At 52.3% G+C, this 14,238-nt stretch overlaps 3 protein-coding genes across 9 annotated transcripts in view; 2 read left to right on the top strand and 1 right to left on the bottom strand.

Annotated features, from left to right (window-relative positions):
* The window catches only part of stab2 (stabilin 2), a 26,579-nt gene extending 21,747 nt beyond the window's left edge, over window positions 1-4,832 (top strand). For both annotated transcript variants that reach the window (XM_030113092.1, XM_030113093.1), the window contains exons 53-69: window positions 89-235; window positions 342-401; window positions 503-626; window positions 752-901; window positions 984-1,085; window positions 1,397-1,504; window positions 1,586-1,779; window positions 1,878-2,019; window positions 2,119-2,252; window positions 2,331-2,496; window positions 2,564-2,670; window positions 2,832-2,951; window positions 3,025-3,171; window positions 3,277-3,387; window positions 3,931-4,062; window positions 4,173-4,298; window positions 4,431-4,832. In XM_030113092.1, the coding sequence (XP_029968952.1) occupies window positions 89-235; window positions 342-401; window positions 503-626; window positions 752-901; window positions 984-1,085; window positions 1,397-1,504; window positions 1,586-1,779; window positions 1,878-2,019; window positions 2,119-2,252; window positions 2,331-2,496; window positions 2,564-2,670; window positions 2,832-2,951; window positions 3,025-3,171; window positions 3,277-3,387; window positions 3,931-4,062; window positions 4,173-4,298; window positions 4,431-4,490 (2,130 nt within the window). In that variant the 3' untranslated portion in view covers window positions 4,491-4,832. The remainder of the gene's footprint in view (window positions 1-88; window positions 236-341; window positions 402-502; window positions 627-751; window positions 902-983; window positions 1,086-1,396; window positions 1,505-1,585; window positions 1,780-1,877; window positions 2,020-2,118; window positions 2,253-2,330; window positions 2,497-2,563; window positions 2,671-2,831; window positions 2,952-3,024; window positions 3,172-3,276; window positions 3,388-3,930; window positions 4,063-4,172; window positions 4,299-4,430) is intronic.
* ovch1 (ovochymase 1) lies at window positions 4,769-10,112 on the bottom strand. Of its 5 annotated transcripts, XM_030113130.1 has the most exons (14): window positions 8,696-10,112; window positions 8,538-8,612; window positions 7,769-7,852; window positions 7,510-7,693; window positions 7,359-7,434; window positions 7,012-7,201; window positions 6,794-6,933; window positions 6,433-6,583; window positions 6,321-6,362; window positions 6,001-6,223; window positions 5,648-5,805; window positions 5,473-5,571; window positions 5,280-5,413; window positions 4,769-5,165 (listed from the first exon to the last, which is right to left on the bottom strand). In XM_030113130.1, exons 1-14 carry the CDS (start codon window positions 8,865-8,867, stop codon window positions 5,004-5,006), a joined length of 1,890 nt encoding a protein of 629 aa, XP_029968990.1. In that variant the 5' UTR covers window positions 8,868-10,112; the 3' UTR covers window positions 4,769-5,003. The 5 variants fall into 5 exon arrangements, with proteins under 5 accessions (XP_029968990.1, XP_029968989.1, XP_029968988.1 ...); XM_030113129.1 differs by having other exon boundaries at window positions 7,359-7,693; window positions 8,538-8,609; XM_030113128.1 differs by having other exon boundaries at window positions 7,359-7,693.
* parp12b (poly (ADP-ribose) polymerase family, member 12b) lies at window positions 9,561-13,890 on the top strand. 2 transcript variants are annotated; one of them, XM_030113153.1, is made up of 8 exons: window positions 9,561-9,627; window positions 11,023-11,158; window positions 11,244-11,490; window positions 11,570-11,662; window positions 11,888-12,014; window positions 12,094-12,262; window positions 12,940-13,060; window positions 13,198-13,890. In XM_030113153.1, exons 1-8 carry the CDS (start codon window positions 9,614-9,616, stop codon window positions 13,314-13,316), a joined length of 1,026 nt encoding a protein of 341 aa, XP_029969013.1. In that variant the 5' UTR covers window positions 9,561-9,613; the 3' UTR covers window positions 13,317-13,890. The 2 variants fall into 2 exon arrangements, with proteins under 2 accessions (XP_029969013.1, XP_029969011.1); XM_030113151.1 differs by lacking the exon at window positions 9,561-9,627 and adding an exon at window positions 9,977-10,460.
* The last annotated feature ends 348 nt before the right edge of the window (window positions 13,891-14,238 follow it).

Here is a 14,238-nt window from a genome sequence, read left to right on the forward strand (position 1 = left end):
CTGTGTGCACGTGAACATCCCAGTAATGTGTGAATGATATCGGTGAGATTGACGATTGACGATTGTGTTGTTTCTCTCCTCTGAACAGGGGGCGATCTTTGTGAATGACGAGAGGTGTCGCATCGTCCAGAGACATCTTGGTTTTCGAGGCGGGATCGCCTACGGCATCGACTGCCTGCTGACTCCGCCCAGCCTGGGCGGCCGCTGCGACGAGTACACCACGGTGGACCTGACGGTGGGTCCGGCGCCTGAAAACACCTGGAGCGCACACAGGGTGGTGGATTCAAAAACAGCTCTCTGAGATCCCTGCATGCTGGTTTGACTTTGCTCCTTCGTCGCAGATGAAATGCAGGACATGCTTCACTTCCTCGACTCGCTGTCCCGACGGAACCAAACGACAGGTGCGGGTCTATCGGCCGAGTTCGGCCCGACCCTCCGACGAACGCCGGAGAACGTCGGTAGGACGCGAGCGAGCAGAGTGACGGCCTGTGTGTTTTCTCAGGAGATGCAGAAGTGCGACCTTCCCTCCGTCTACGTCACCAAGAACTCCGGCTGCCGCAGCATCTGCCGCGTCGGCATCTGGAAGCCGAAATGCTGCCGCGGTTACTACGGCCGGGACTGTCTGGGTGAGAACACGGAACCGTCGTCCAATCACTGCTCTGGCAAAACATACGGACCAATCATGAGGCATGAATGCGTCGTTATGTTGTCATGACGACGGTGAAAATGTAAATAACATGACCATGTCCAGCGTGTCCGGGCGGAGCCCGCTCTCCATGCAACAACCGCGGCACATGCGACGACGGTCACCTTGGTAACGGGACCTGCGCCTGCGAGGCGGGATTTGGGGGCGTGGCCTGCGAGCTGTGCAGCGGCGGCTTCTACGGGCCGATGTGCAAAGGTGAGCCGCGGGAGGGCGGAGTCTGTGGGCGGGTGAAGCTGTGAGGGCGGGGCCTCACCGTCCCTGTGGTGCTGCGTTTCAGCGTGCAACTGCTCCGAGCACGGCTCGTGCGAGGACGGACGGCGGGGGACGGGTCTGTGCTTCTGCGAGCCCGGCTGGACCGGAGACCGGTGCGACGTCCAGAGTCAGTTCCCACACTCTCGAACGGTTCCACTCGTCTCCTGAGCGAATTCCAAAACATGAAAGATGTCCCACGGTGGAAATGATCAATTTTAATAAATGTTTGCTTTTATTTGTTTAGGGTTATGTAAATTAAAAACAGCAAGTTTTCATGGAGTTATTTCTCGTGATATTTGTCCTGCATGAGAGGAGTTGTTGTCTTGCTTTGTCATGCTAACCGAGCTAACTTTTAGCGTTAGCCTGAGCTGCTGTCATAACGGTGACTGTTTCACTAAACTCCTGTTTACTGACATGTTTTCATCTCTGCTTCCTCAGCCGAGGTTCTCCAGTGTTCTCCTCCCTGTTCTCCCAAAGCCGTCTGCCAGGACAACAACACCTGTGTGTGTCGGCCATTTTACCAGGGGGACGGATACACCTGCACACGTAAACACACACACACTTACAAGCACACTCACACACACACTGGATCTTGGTTTGGCTCATTGTCTTCTCTCCGTTGTGCAGCGGTGGATGTGTGTAACATGTGGAACGGCGGCTGCGCTAAAGGAGCGACGTGTTCTCAGAACGGAGAGGTGGTGACCTGCACGTGTCCTAAAGGTCACACCGGGGACGGCTTCAGCTGCCAGCCCGTCGACCCGTGCGCCTCCGGAGAGAACGGCGGCTGCCACGAACACGCCATCTGCACCATGGCGGCGCCGGTGAGGCACACACACACACAGTTTCAACACATCGAGACTAGCGATCGTTGGTCAATGAGAGTGTGTGTGTGTGTGTGTGTGTGTGTGTTTGTGAACAGGGGAAGAAGAAGTGCAGCTGTAAGGACGGCTACATTGGAGACGGACTGACTTGTGAAGTCAAGCAGCTGCCCATCAGCCGCTGTCTCCAGGACAACGGCGGATGCCACCAAGACGCCAAATGCACCGACCTCCATTTTGAAGGTGAATACAAGTGAAAACAGCTGCTAGTTACTTTAACTGAAAAGTAGCAGTTAAGACAAATGCTATTTCTCTCTGCTGGACGTGTGTGTTTGCATCCAGACGCCACGCTGGGCGTGTTCCACTATCGGTCTGAGCGAGGTCAGTACAAACTGAACTACACCGCCGCCCAGCAGGCCTGCACCGCGGCGGCCGGCGGCCTGGCCACCTACACCCAGCTGTCGTACGCTCAGCAGGTCAGTGAACGCATCGCAGGCAGGTGCGGCGTCGGCCGTGCAGGTGTCTCACTCTGCGGGTCGCGGCTCCCCCCGCAGGCCGGCATGAACATGTGCGCGGCCGGCTGGCTGGACCAGGCGCGGGTGGCGTACCCCACCACCTACTCCAACCCCAACTGTGGCTTCGGACACGTGGGGATCGTGGACTACGGCACCCGCAAGAACCTGAGCGAGACCTGGGACACGTTCTGCTACAGGATGAAGGGTGAGGCAGGAAGCAACGCTGGCCAGCATGGAGTTTGCTTGTGTGAACCCCGTGTCCTCCGTTTCAGAGGTGCAGTGTGAGTGTCGGCCAGGCTACGTTGGAGACGGTTTCAGCTGCACTGGAAACCTGCTCCAGGTCCTCAGGTCCACTCCGACGTTCTCCAACTTCCTCACCGTGAGTCTCAGCAGATTTATATGTAATCCGAAATGTGTGTACATGTCAGAAATGAGCAGACGAGTGTGTCTGTAAAGCAGTTTGTGTGTACATACCAGGATCTGTGGTCATGTAGGAAGAGAGGGGGAGGAGCTAAAGGGAAACGTTTTCTTCCTTTGCAGCAAATCCTGAACTTCTCTCAGGTGTCGGAGTCGGGGAAGCAGTTTGTGAAGCGTCTCAGTAACCTCACCGTTCGCTCCACGCTCTTCGTCCCGGACAACAGCGGCCTGCCGGACAACCAAGTGAGCGGCACACGCCCGGACACGCCGTGTGCGTCACATGACCTGACCTGTCCTGACCCGTCCGTCCCCGCAGACGCTGTCCCAGCGGGACATCGAGTTCCACCTGTCCGAGGGCCAGGCCCTCCCGCTCAGCCAGCTGAGGAACGGCAGCCGCATCCGGACCCGGGTCGGCAGCCTGAGCGTTCTGGGAGTCGCCGACCTGCTCGACCCGAACACTCTGGTCAGAACCGAAGGAAACCTCATTTACATTTCATCAAGCGTCTCAGGTCACATTTCAGACATGTCACTCACAGTGAAATATGTATGACTGGTTTTTCCCCCTCAGTCATCTCGTTACATTAACGACCGCTTCGTCACCACCTCGGACATCCTGGCTGCGAACGGGATCATCCATGTCCTCCAGGGACCGCTGAAAGCCCCGCCCCCTTCCCACCAGGTGACGCCACCGTTCCAGATCTGATCCTGAATGCGTCATCCTTTCGTGGGCAAACGGCCAATGAAATGCTTCCTTTGGTTCAGACACAAAACACCTGCAGCCCGAATTCCACTGTCAGCTCAGTCACATGACCTCCGTGTTGGAACCAATCAGGATCCAGCTTCATTCACCTCTTCAGGGAGTCTTTTCTGTGAATATCAGCTGAAAAATACTGAAAACTCACCCACCGAAATCAGCAAACTCCTCTTCAGACCGGTCCAGGTTCAGCTTTCAACGGGTCCAAACAAGACCGGAAGTCTTAAACTGAAATGAAACCCGCTGGAGTTCAAATCGGTCACCAAACCGGAACCAAAAGTCTCAAATTCGTCCAAATCCAGTCCGTTTACTCAGTGCAGTGTTGTTGAAAGTGTTGAACATCAGCAGGGATTCGCTCCCTGACTCTCTTCATGTGGTAAAATAAACATTTATTGTTTAACCGAAGGAACCACAAAATACAGCGGGACTGTACTACATCCTCATGTCTCCCTCTGATTGGCTCTGCAGATGGCGGTGGCGCACAAAGCCGGGATGGGCGTGGGCGTGGTGCTGCTGCTGCTGCTGGTGGCCGGAGTCTTGTTCGTGGGATACCACTTTTACTCCCGCAGCGCCAAACCCTTCAGATTCCACTACTTCAAGGTCAGAGGACTCGACGCTGATCATGCAGTGCGAAGTGCAGTCAGAAGACTTGAAGGACCGGCTGGTGTCTGCAGCAGTGTTTTCATCGTGTTGTCCGGTCGGTCCAACAGGAGGATGAGGCGGAAGAGGAGGAGGAGGACGCTCCACCGGAAATCCACAGCCGCAACATCTCCAACCCGGTTTATGAGCCTGGTCCAGAACAAGCTGCGTGCTCCAGCGACTCCGGCAGTCAGCAGGTGGGCTATCAGGGCCTGAGTAACGTCTTATTCATCTGGGAAGTCTTGTCTCTCTGGGTGTTGGACATTCAGTCTGTCCTCTGCACTGGACACCTTCCCTGCTGCAGTCGTTTGCTGGCTTTGTGTCTGCAGGTGGAGGACAAGCACCAGGTGGTGATCAGCGGAGTGTTCGACCTGCTGCAGGAGAGCTGAGCGTCGGGCCGCCGGGAGACCTCCAGAAGAACCCCCAACCCATGAGAGCCAAGAAAACCTGTCAGATACCTCTACAAACCCAAGACCTGAAGTCCTTTGAGCGCCAATAGACCACCTGAAACTTGAAAGTCCTCCACTTGGACCCAAACTGGGATTTCGTCTTCTGCATATGATCCACATATGAAACCTAAACGACTGAACCACTCCGATAACACAGACTTTCAAGACTACAGGGAAATTCATACTTTCATAATCATCACAGCAAAGTCAAGTTGATTCCAGAAAAGTTTTTTTTTTCTAATACAAATAAATGTGAGATCAAAACTGTCGGTCTCAAACTGACCTCTGTAACATCCAGTCTGTCCATCCTTGTCTCCAATGTCAACCCTGTCCTCCGTTACAACCAGAAGACAGTTACCACAGTAGGGTTTAACGTCCGCAGAGTCCGGTGGAGTGAAGACACTGACGAGCATGAGGCGGGGAACTCAGACTTTAATCTCTGTTTGGGGGGTTTCAGTAGTTCTGGGTGACCTGGTGGATCCATCCGCAGAAGTCCGGCACTTTGGTGAGGACCGCCGGTTTCTGGGCATCACAGCGCCAGCTGCCCCATGACGCCATGCCGAACAGGAAGTAGGTTCCACGTTTCTGGCAGAACAGCGGCGCTCCAGCATCACCCTGAATGAACACACACCTTATCATGGGAACCTATCTGAACTGAAGCATCTGTGTTCGAGAAACCAGCAGCAGGACATGGAGAAAGACCATAAAGCAGTTTCACGGTTTGGTTACCAGACAGGAAGTTGATCCAGCGGGGTGACAGCAGATGTGAGAATCGCCAACGAAGTCCCCCCACTCCTCCTTGCAGCCGGTCTCATTGACCAGGGTCAGCCTGGTGTGGTGCAGCCGGTCTGGGCTGATGTCCTCTGCAGAACCAAGAGTTCCAGCTTTACCAGAGTCCAGTTCCGGGTGGAGGACAACTCACCTGCTGCCTTGACGGCGCCCCAACCGGCGGTCACACAGGACCAGCTGTGGTCCGGCTCCTCGTCCTCCTCCGGGACACAAACTGGAGACACATTTGGGCCTGAAGGGAGGACCGGGAGACAGGCTGAGTACTTCAGAGCCAGGAGAGACCAGGAGGAGGTTCAGGAGGTTCGGACCTATTCTGGCAGCGACGCTCAGGCGGAGCAGCGACAGGTCCGATCTCGGAGGGAAACCGGCGTCCAGCGGCGGGTTGAAGACTTCATCCACCACCACGGACTGACTGGACAGGAAGTGCACGTCGTGGACTCCCAGAACCACCACATCCTCCTTCGCTCTTCCGGAGGGCAACAGAGGGCATGGGGTGATATAGACAAAAGAAAAGGGGGCAGAGAGTAACAGACGTAGATGTAATATATTAGTGTTTTGATTAGTAGCAGCAGTAGTCGTCTTCGGTGAGCGTCCAGTGTTTCGCTGCTCCAGAATTCGCAGTATTGATATTACTGGTGTAGTGCCCGCATCATATTAGTACCTGACGCTGCAGTGCCTGGCGGTCAGCACCCAGCGGCGGTGGATTAGCACACCGCTGCAGTAATGGCGTCCGTTGGACTGCAGACTGACCTGCCAGGGCCAGAGGAAGGGGCAGCTTTCCGACACGTTCCCCACGGACACCTTACCGTCGTCGGACAGTAAGACCTCAGCCAGTCCTGGAGCCCGATCGCAGCCGGAGCTCTGCTGCTTACCACAGGGATCCTCTGTGGTCCGGGTAGACACAGACAGGAGAAAGACCTGAACAGGAGGCCCGTGTGTGTTGACCCAGAACAAAGCGGAGATCAGGAGGTGAGGACCTGCCTTCGGCTAAGAGGTTGTCTGCAGACTCCACGCTGTGAGCGTCTGAAGAGAGAAGGGGAGGTGGTCAGAGCAGGAAGCACTTCCTCCAGATGGAACTCAGGTTCTAACTCACTCATGGTGTCGGACATCCAGTCGGCGTACTGCTGGACTCTGGTGTACACTCCTGGCCGTTTGGCTCGACCACAACCGATGCCCCAACTCACCAAACCGGCCAACTCATGCCTGATCCCAGTGAAGCAGGACAGAGGACCTCCAGAATCCCCCTGTGTCCCCAGACAAGTCAGGTCAGCTTTATTGATTCAGTAACAACACAGTCCTTTCAAGGCTGCTTTTACAGAGAAAAACATCTGAAAGCAGACTGGTCGCTGTGTTTGGGTTGTCATCAGCAAGTGTTAGAGAAGCGTTCAGGTTGCGATTATGTGCTGGAGTAGGATCAAGGCACCCAGGCCCATTCCGTTCCATCCTGGTCTCACCTGGCAGGCGTCCACCCCTCCCTGGTCCTTCCCGGCGCAGAACATGTTGTGCCTGATCCGGCCGCTGTAGTACCGGTTGCAGGTCTCGGAGGGCAGCACCGTGACGTTCACCTCCTGCAGTCTGTGCATCCGGGGACCGTCTGAGGCGAAACACGGCAAATCACAGACCTGGCCTCGAGAGGACCGGTCCGATCCGGAGCTACCCGGCGGGTCCTCACTCTCCTGGGTGGAGCCCCAGCCGGTGACGGTGCAGCGTTTGGACACCGGCAGCGGGCTCATCCACAGGTCGATGGGACGGACGAACTGGTTGAAGACCAGCGGCTGCTGCAGCCTCAGCAGAGCCACGTCGCCGGATTTGGTCCGGAAGTTGTAGTCGTGATGGGAGATGATGGAGGAGACGCCGACCAGCTGAGAAGACACGAAACACAAAGCCTAGTCTCAGGGTCAGGTAGAACTTTACACTTTCTGCACCGCTTTCAGTAACCCAGGAACGGGTTTCTCTGTTTGGGCCCACTGATCAGAATAATGTTGGTCCGGACCATCAGATGCCGACAGCTGAACCGACCTGCTGTCCAGACTCCAGCAGATTGTCCAGGTCGTGTTTTCCCGCCAGAACCGTCCACACCGAAGCTTTGCTGTACCTGCAGAAAGAAAGCCAGAGGAGTCTCGGAGACGATCCGGTCCTCGTCCCGAGAAAGACCCTGGTGCCACCGGACCTTCTGAAGCAGTGCGCCGCGGAGACCACCCACAGCGGCGAGACGACGGCGCCCCCGCAGGCCGGCGTCGACGCCAACCTCAGCGAGACCTGCCAGGGCCACGAGTGAGCCCAGGCCTCCTGGCCCCCCATGATCCGGTTCTCCGCCTCCTGCTCCCGGACGAAGGAGCGAACTCCGGCCAGAGCTGAGGGACGGGCGGGTCAAGAGTCCACCAGCGCTTCAAAATAAAACCCTCAGAGGTTCAGCCTCACAGACTCACCGCTGAAATTAAAGTGTCCCGAGAAAGATCTGGGTTCCGGCACAGTCCCATTCAGAGTCACGTTCTCCGGATTCAACGCTTCACCTGGAGGAAAACAGATCTAATCAGAGATCTGCTATCATTCACTGAAATAAAAACCAAGATCCTATTTAGCATTATAATCAGATTTTTTTCTTTTTGTAACTGAGAAATCTATAGAATTATTTCGGAAAACGGACAATTTCATAGAAAGAAAAAAAAAGACTTCATTGAGTTATACAATTTTAACAAAAAACAAGTTTTGTTAATAAAACTGACGAACTTATTCAGAAAACTGAAAATTTCATAACAAATGTGATATTTTCTATTTACAGTGGTTGACTTAAAAACCAATAAAAATTTAATCTGATGTTTTCATTCAGGAAATTTCAGATTTCATATGAAAAAAAATATGATTTCATAAAACTCTTGTGATTTGGTTAAGAACAAAGACTTTGTTCCTTAAAAAATTCATTGAGAAAATTGAAGATTTCAGGAGAAATCTGATCGTTTCATCAGAAAATGTCGTAGAATTGAGAAGATTTCATTCTTATTTCTCATCATTAACAGAAAATCTGAAGTTTTTATGCAGAATGCTGAAGATTCCAGACAAAAACAGACTGAAAACATTCATTTGAGAGCTGTTAAGACGCAGGTGAAAAATGTGAAGCTCATGTAGGGAATCAGTTGATTTTCACATGAATCTAAAGATTTGAGCGGTTCTTGAATCACTAAAGGTTTTCATCCAAACCGCTGAAGTTTTGAGTCCCGGCGGCCGTGAGGTTGCTTTGATCCGTCCAGTTTGATGTTTTCTGACTGAAATCTACTGGAAAAAAAAACACAGATTTGCACATTTAACTCAAACAGTCTGACAGCCAGACTCACCCGTCTGCTAAACACCTGTCTCACCTGTCTCTCCGGTCGCCCCCGACTCCCCCGCCAGCAGACACAGCGACGCCAGGACCAGCAGCATGTCTCCCCGCTCTGCTGGAGGACGCTGACCTCTGACCTCTTCATCCGGCTCACCTGTGTGATGAGGGACACCTGCAGGGCGGCCCCGCCCACTTTCTGCTTCCAGCATGGCGTCATGATTCGTTTTTGTTTTTCAGTATTTGTGTGTTTACTCCTCGGAGTTTTGTCTTTTTGGGCTTCAGCACTGCTTTCATGGGTTTATATTGTTTATTCAAGGTATATTTATATATTTTAATTACTAATTCAAAGCTCTATGAGAATATGCGTCAACTTTTGAGCGTCCTAACCAGTTAATTCGTCCACATTGTTGGATCAAGTATTAGATCAGGCCAAGTTTTGTGGCTCTACAGTAAACAACAGAAGTTACAACAGCTATTATTGTCCTTATACAGTAATCCACTCTATTAAGTAAATCAAATCAAAATGTTTTTGCTTAAGTTACAGCTTTCGTGTAAAGTCAAGGAGATCACCTTTCATGTTTTGTTCTCATTTTGTTGGTAGGTCTCATAGCTTTGATGGCATTGGCTGTGTTTTCAGCAATACAGCATTCCCCCTTGAAAGTATTTTTTCCATAACTTTTAAAAAATATGACATGTAGTATGAATTACACGTGGTCCTTTATGTTTGTTGTGATTTTGAAGACTTCATTTGTCAGTTTGGAGAAGTTCTTGAATTTTGTTTGACATTCTCTTCCGATACGGTAATTTGCCGACGGTCCCTGAGCCGGCGAGCCTTCATGTGTCTGCAGAGCCGGAGGCAGCACTTTCAGGACCGCACGGTGAGGACCCCGCTTTAGCGCCCCCTATCGAGCTATAGTTGAACGACCGCACCGTCAGGACCGCTCTGTCAGGATTCATGATTTTTATAAGGTAAGATAACTAACTATATAACATACAACATGTAAGATGTATATGTAATTTACAAACGTTATTTGAACAAAAAAACGATAAAAATTAAAGGTTATTTCAACCAAAATATTGCTTATATTGATTACTTGGTTTCCTCACGGTGCGGTCCTCACAGAGAGAGAGATGAGGCTGGTTCGGAGGGAAACGAGGTTGGAGCTCACAGTCGTGACACCGATTAGAAAGAGCTCTGGTGTGTGAGGTTGTTTTATTCACGAGTTATTGATCCGCAAAGTCCGAATCTGTGAATATCTTTCTAACTTTACCCAACTAAATAAGGAATCGTGGTCACGTGGGCGAGGTGTCGGGATGAGAGGAGTTTCGAGTTTCTAGAAATGGGGGAGCCATTGTTTATTAGAGGGAATGCGTCATCGCCTCTTCCTCCTCCTCCTCCTCCTCCTCCTCCCCGGTTCTCCTTCCCGAGCCGTCAGTCTGCGTGAGGCCGCGGAGCGAGTCGCCATGTCCCGGTGCGGCGGTGAGGTCCAGGCCGTCCTGCGCGAGCTGTGCGCGCGCGGCGGCTTCATGCCGCTCCCGGAGCTCTACGGGCAGCTGCGGCGCGAGCGCTGCTCCATGTCGGAGGACGACTTCTGCTCCATGATCCTGCGGACGCCCTGCTTCCTGCTGGTGCGCGGCCCGCAGGAGGACGGCGCGCTGCGGGCGGAGGACTGCGCGGTGGTGGCCCGGACGTCCCTGCGGCTGTGCGCGAGCTACATGAGCGGGGAGCCGTGCGGGGACTGCGGGCGGCTGCACCTCTGCAAGCACTTCCTCTACGGGACGTGCAGGTTCGGGAAAGGCAGGTGAGCCTCGCGCACAGGGACGTCCACGCGTTATGCGTCATGCGTAACCGTGCGTTATGGCTCCGTTTTGATGTCGGGAACAGATTATTAAAAAAGAAAAAACGGGAAAGCGGCAGTGGCCCGGAGCAGCTTTAACCGGGACTACTTTAGCTTCGGGTGCGGATTGATACGGAGTCCATCAGCTGTGAAGAGGCGAAACGAAACTCACGGAGAAACGGAAACAATAACAGTCCGCTGAAGAGCAAGACAGGACCCAAACCAGCAGAGAAGAGGATCAATCCCGGCAGATAGGAATTAAAAAAAGGAAAAAAAAAAAATCAACAAAAATTACAAAAATAAAACACACTGGGAGCGAAGTGAAGGGTGGAGATGTTTCTCTTAAACACACCTCAGTTTTTATTGCTGTCGCCTGTTTCCATGAATCACAGTGTTGCTTTCGACTTCCAGAGAAACGTGAGTAAATAAAGATCAGAGGGACAGTGTGGGAATATCTGCTGATTTCTGAAGGCTTTGACCTGAGGGTGGTGCGCTGACTGTCCGCCGGCCGCCTCTGTGTTTCCAGAAAGCTCTGTAAGTTCTCCCACGACCTCCACTCGGAGCACAACCTGCAGCTGCTGCGGGAAGAGAACCTCCACCTGCTGCGGGAGCAACACCTGCTGCCGCTGCTGCTGCAGAGCGACCCGCAGCTGCTGCCCAAGGTACCAGCACTCATCCAACTCACACAGCCGCTCATCCAACTCATCCAGCATCTGCTGCAGAGTCTGACCTGAGTTTCGCCTTCAGGTGTGTCTCCACTACAACAAGGGCTCCTGCACCTTCAGCAGCAGCTGCACCAAGGTGCACCTGTGCATGCACTTCCTGCAGGGCCGCTGCATGTTCGGCCACAAGTGCAACAAGCTGCACGACATTGACGAGGTGAGCCGGCGCCGCCTGCAGGAGGACCGGGGCCTGAGCGGGGAGATCGTCCGCCGGCTGCCCGCCATCTACCGGAACATCCAGCTCCTGAGGGCCGACGCCGTCCACGGCAGCAGTGAGGAGAACGCCACGCACTGAGGACGGCCTCAGCATCGGGCAGTGTGTTCACTGACCGGACCCCTGCTGTGTTTCAGAGAACGTTCCGGAATCTTGGAGCGAGTCGCGTCAAACGGAGAACAGCAGCACCATCTGTCTGCACTTCCTGAGGAACAGCTGCCGGTTCCACAGTCGGTTCTCTTTCATTCACTCACCTGAGTCCATCTGATCCTTTAGCGCTCGCAGTTTTTCTAGAGATATGTGGATCAGAATATGAGCTTTCTTATCGTCTTATTTTTTTAATGTAGTTTCTCTGTGGAATTATTTCTGCCTAAATTAAAACATTTCTAACGGTGAAAATGTTTCTCCTTAGGGTTGTTTTCATTCGACTGTTCTGTTTTGTTCGTTTCTTGCAGGCGACTGCCGACAGGTGCACTTCCTGCTGCCCTACAGGTGGCAGAGGTTTGACGGCGACTCCTGGGCGGATCTGCCGGACATGGAGGATCTCGAGCGAGACTTCTGCGACCCGTCTCAGAGCGAGAGGTCAGAGGTCGCGGTGCTCCCGTGCCCGTCCCGCTGTTTGATGGGGTTTTCTGAAGGGTTTCCTCTGCTGTGATCCCAGTGGCGGCGATTGGCCCGTCGACTTCCAGACCATGACTCAGAACTCCTGGCGTGTCCGCCGTCTGTCCACCGTGTCCTCCGTGATGAAGCCGCCGCACTACACACTGACCACCGAGTGGCGCTGGTTCTACAAGGGGGAGCATGGGACCTGGGTGGAATATGGAAAGATGGTGAGTCACATGACTGTGGGGACCAGAAGAAGGCTGGTCTGGATTAATCCTCTGAGAATAGGACCAAGAATAGACTAAGAAGCCTGAGACCCAAGGACTTCTTTTAGTACCTCCTTAGGGCCTGATACCAGTTCAGGTAGTCCAGTCAAGGCGCTGCTCAGTATCTCCACTGGTACTAGAATCCTGTCCAGGACTGAAAACTACCAGAGACTTCAGAAGACCTTCCAGTGGGTTTAATACTCCAGTGCTGGACTGTGACCTGTCCAGGTGTACCCTGCTTTCTGTCCATAGCTTTGAGGAACTGTTGGGGTGTTTTGTGCCCTCCAGGGTCTGGAGAGTCATGGAGAGGGTCTGGTTAGGGCCTTCATATGCGCAGGTAACCATTCAGATGGATGGTTCATGCCTGTGGACGTTAAGGGTAACTGTTCAGCAGGTCTACGTTTCTGGACAAACTTTGAGACAGTGTGTCGGTAACTTGGTCAGATCGAGGACGTGGTTCATGGGACCTGGTTGGAACTCATGCAGTTCAGGATTTCTCAGGAGCTTCAGTTTTCACATGGGTCATCCAGGATGGTGGTTTCCATCTCCACACATCCGAATGTTCAGAAGGTCTGTAGAACTCAGGAGACCACGCCGGAACCGGGAGGTTTTTGACTCTTGCTTTGCTCGTCTTCCAGGACGAGAAGCAGCGCTCGACCTCGGTGTCGTCGGACACTCTGGAGAAGACCTTCCTGCTGAACAAAACCGCCACCGTGGACGTGGTGAAAGGAGGGAGGACGTACGTCATTAGCTTCGAAGGTAGAACCTGATCTCCTCTGCTTCCAAAGTGGACTCGCTTCCGTGTTTCTGGCCACCAGGTGGCGCCGTCACAGTTGGCTCCTCCGGTTTTGGTTGTTTTTCTCTGATCTTGTTTTGGTTCTGCCTCGTTCATCCAGACATGTACCAAAGGAACCTGAAACACAAGACCAAGAGGAAGATCCGGAGGCGGCCGCGCTTCGTCTCCAGGGCCGAGGTTGAGCAGCGGTTGGCTCAGGAGAGGGTCCACATGTTCTGACCGGAGCCAGAGAGGATTTCTCTGGCGTCACGCTTCCTGATGGACGCATTCCTCTGAAGGGACCGGCGGCTGCCGCGGCGCTCAGGACGGAACCGTGACTGACGGGGTTTAGAACGGGGTTTAGACCCGTTAGCATCGGTTCTGTTGTTCCTGCTTCTGGGATTAACGTGAAGACTCCCCGTCCAGCAGCAACAAGCTGCGCACTCTGAACGGTCAAAATGAAAAATAAAATAACACAGAATGCTCCCGACTTTAAATGTGTTATATACAAGAACAATTTCGTGAGAAATTACTGTTTTTTATTCATTTTTGCCCCCCCCAAAAAATACTGTCCAAGATCAAATTTTGTGACGTTTTGGTGTGTGAAGCCAAGTATTTCAGAAATAAATCTTTCAGCATCATGCCTTGAATTTGTTGCCAAAATATAATTTTGTATATTAACTTTTATATCTGAAATCACACGGCTTTTATCATGCAGTCTATTTCTTTTTGTATATTTTCAAGTGTATGTAGCTGTGATGTACCGTCGGTGATATGTTGCATGTTTCACAATAAAAATACATGAAGCCAAACTAAAATCAAAAGGGTTAAATAAGTGAAATGTTAAGTCCTACTTTTGGATTTGTACTTTCAGAATTCTTTTCAGAATCACATCCTCTTATATTTTTAGTTAACAAGCATTATCTGCACTGTTCAGTAATAGATTACACCCTGTAATCTGAGCATGGTAAGCTACACATTGCTGTTGCTCAACAGGAGGAAGGGAAAACTTTTAATTAAAAGCATCAAAACGCGTTTTTTTAAAGAAAAAAAAAGGCAGAAGCCCAGATATGATGAGTGGTGGGCGTTACTCATTACAAATGCATCACTGTCATCACGTTCGATTTTGGATACTTTTTATGTAGGAGAATGTAATTTTACT

This window comes from Salarias fasciatus, chromosome 17 (assembly GCF_902148845.1).
Source record: "Salarias fasciatus chromosome 17, fSalaFa1.1, whole genome shotgun sequence".
Lineage (NCBI taxonomy): Eukaryota > Metazoa > Chordata > Actinopteri > Blenniiformes > Blenniidae > Salarias > Salarias fasciatus.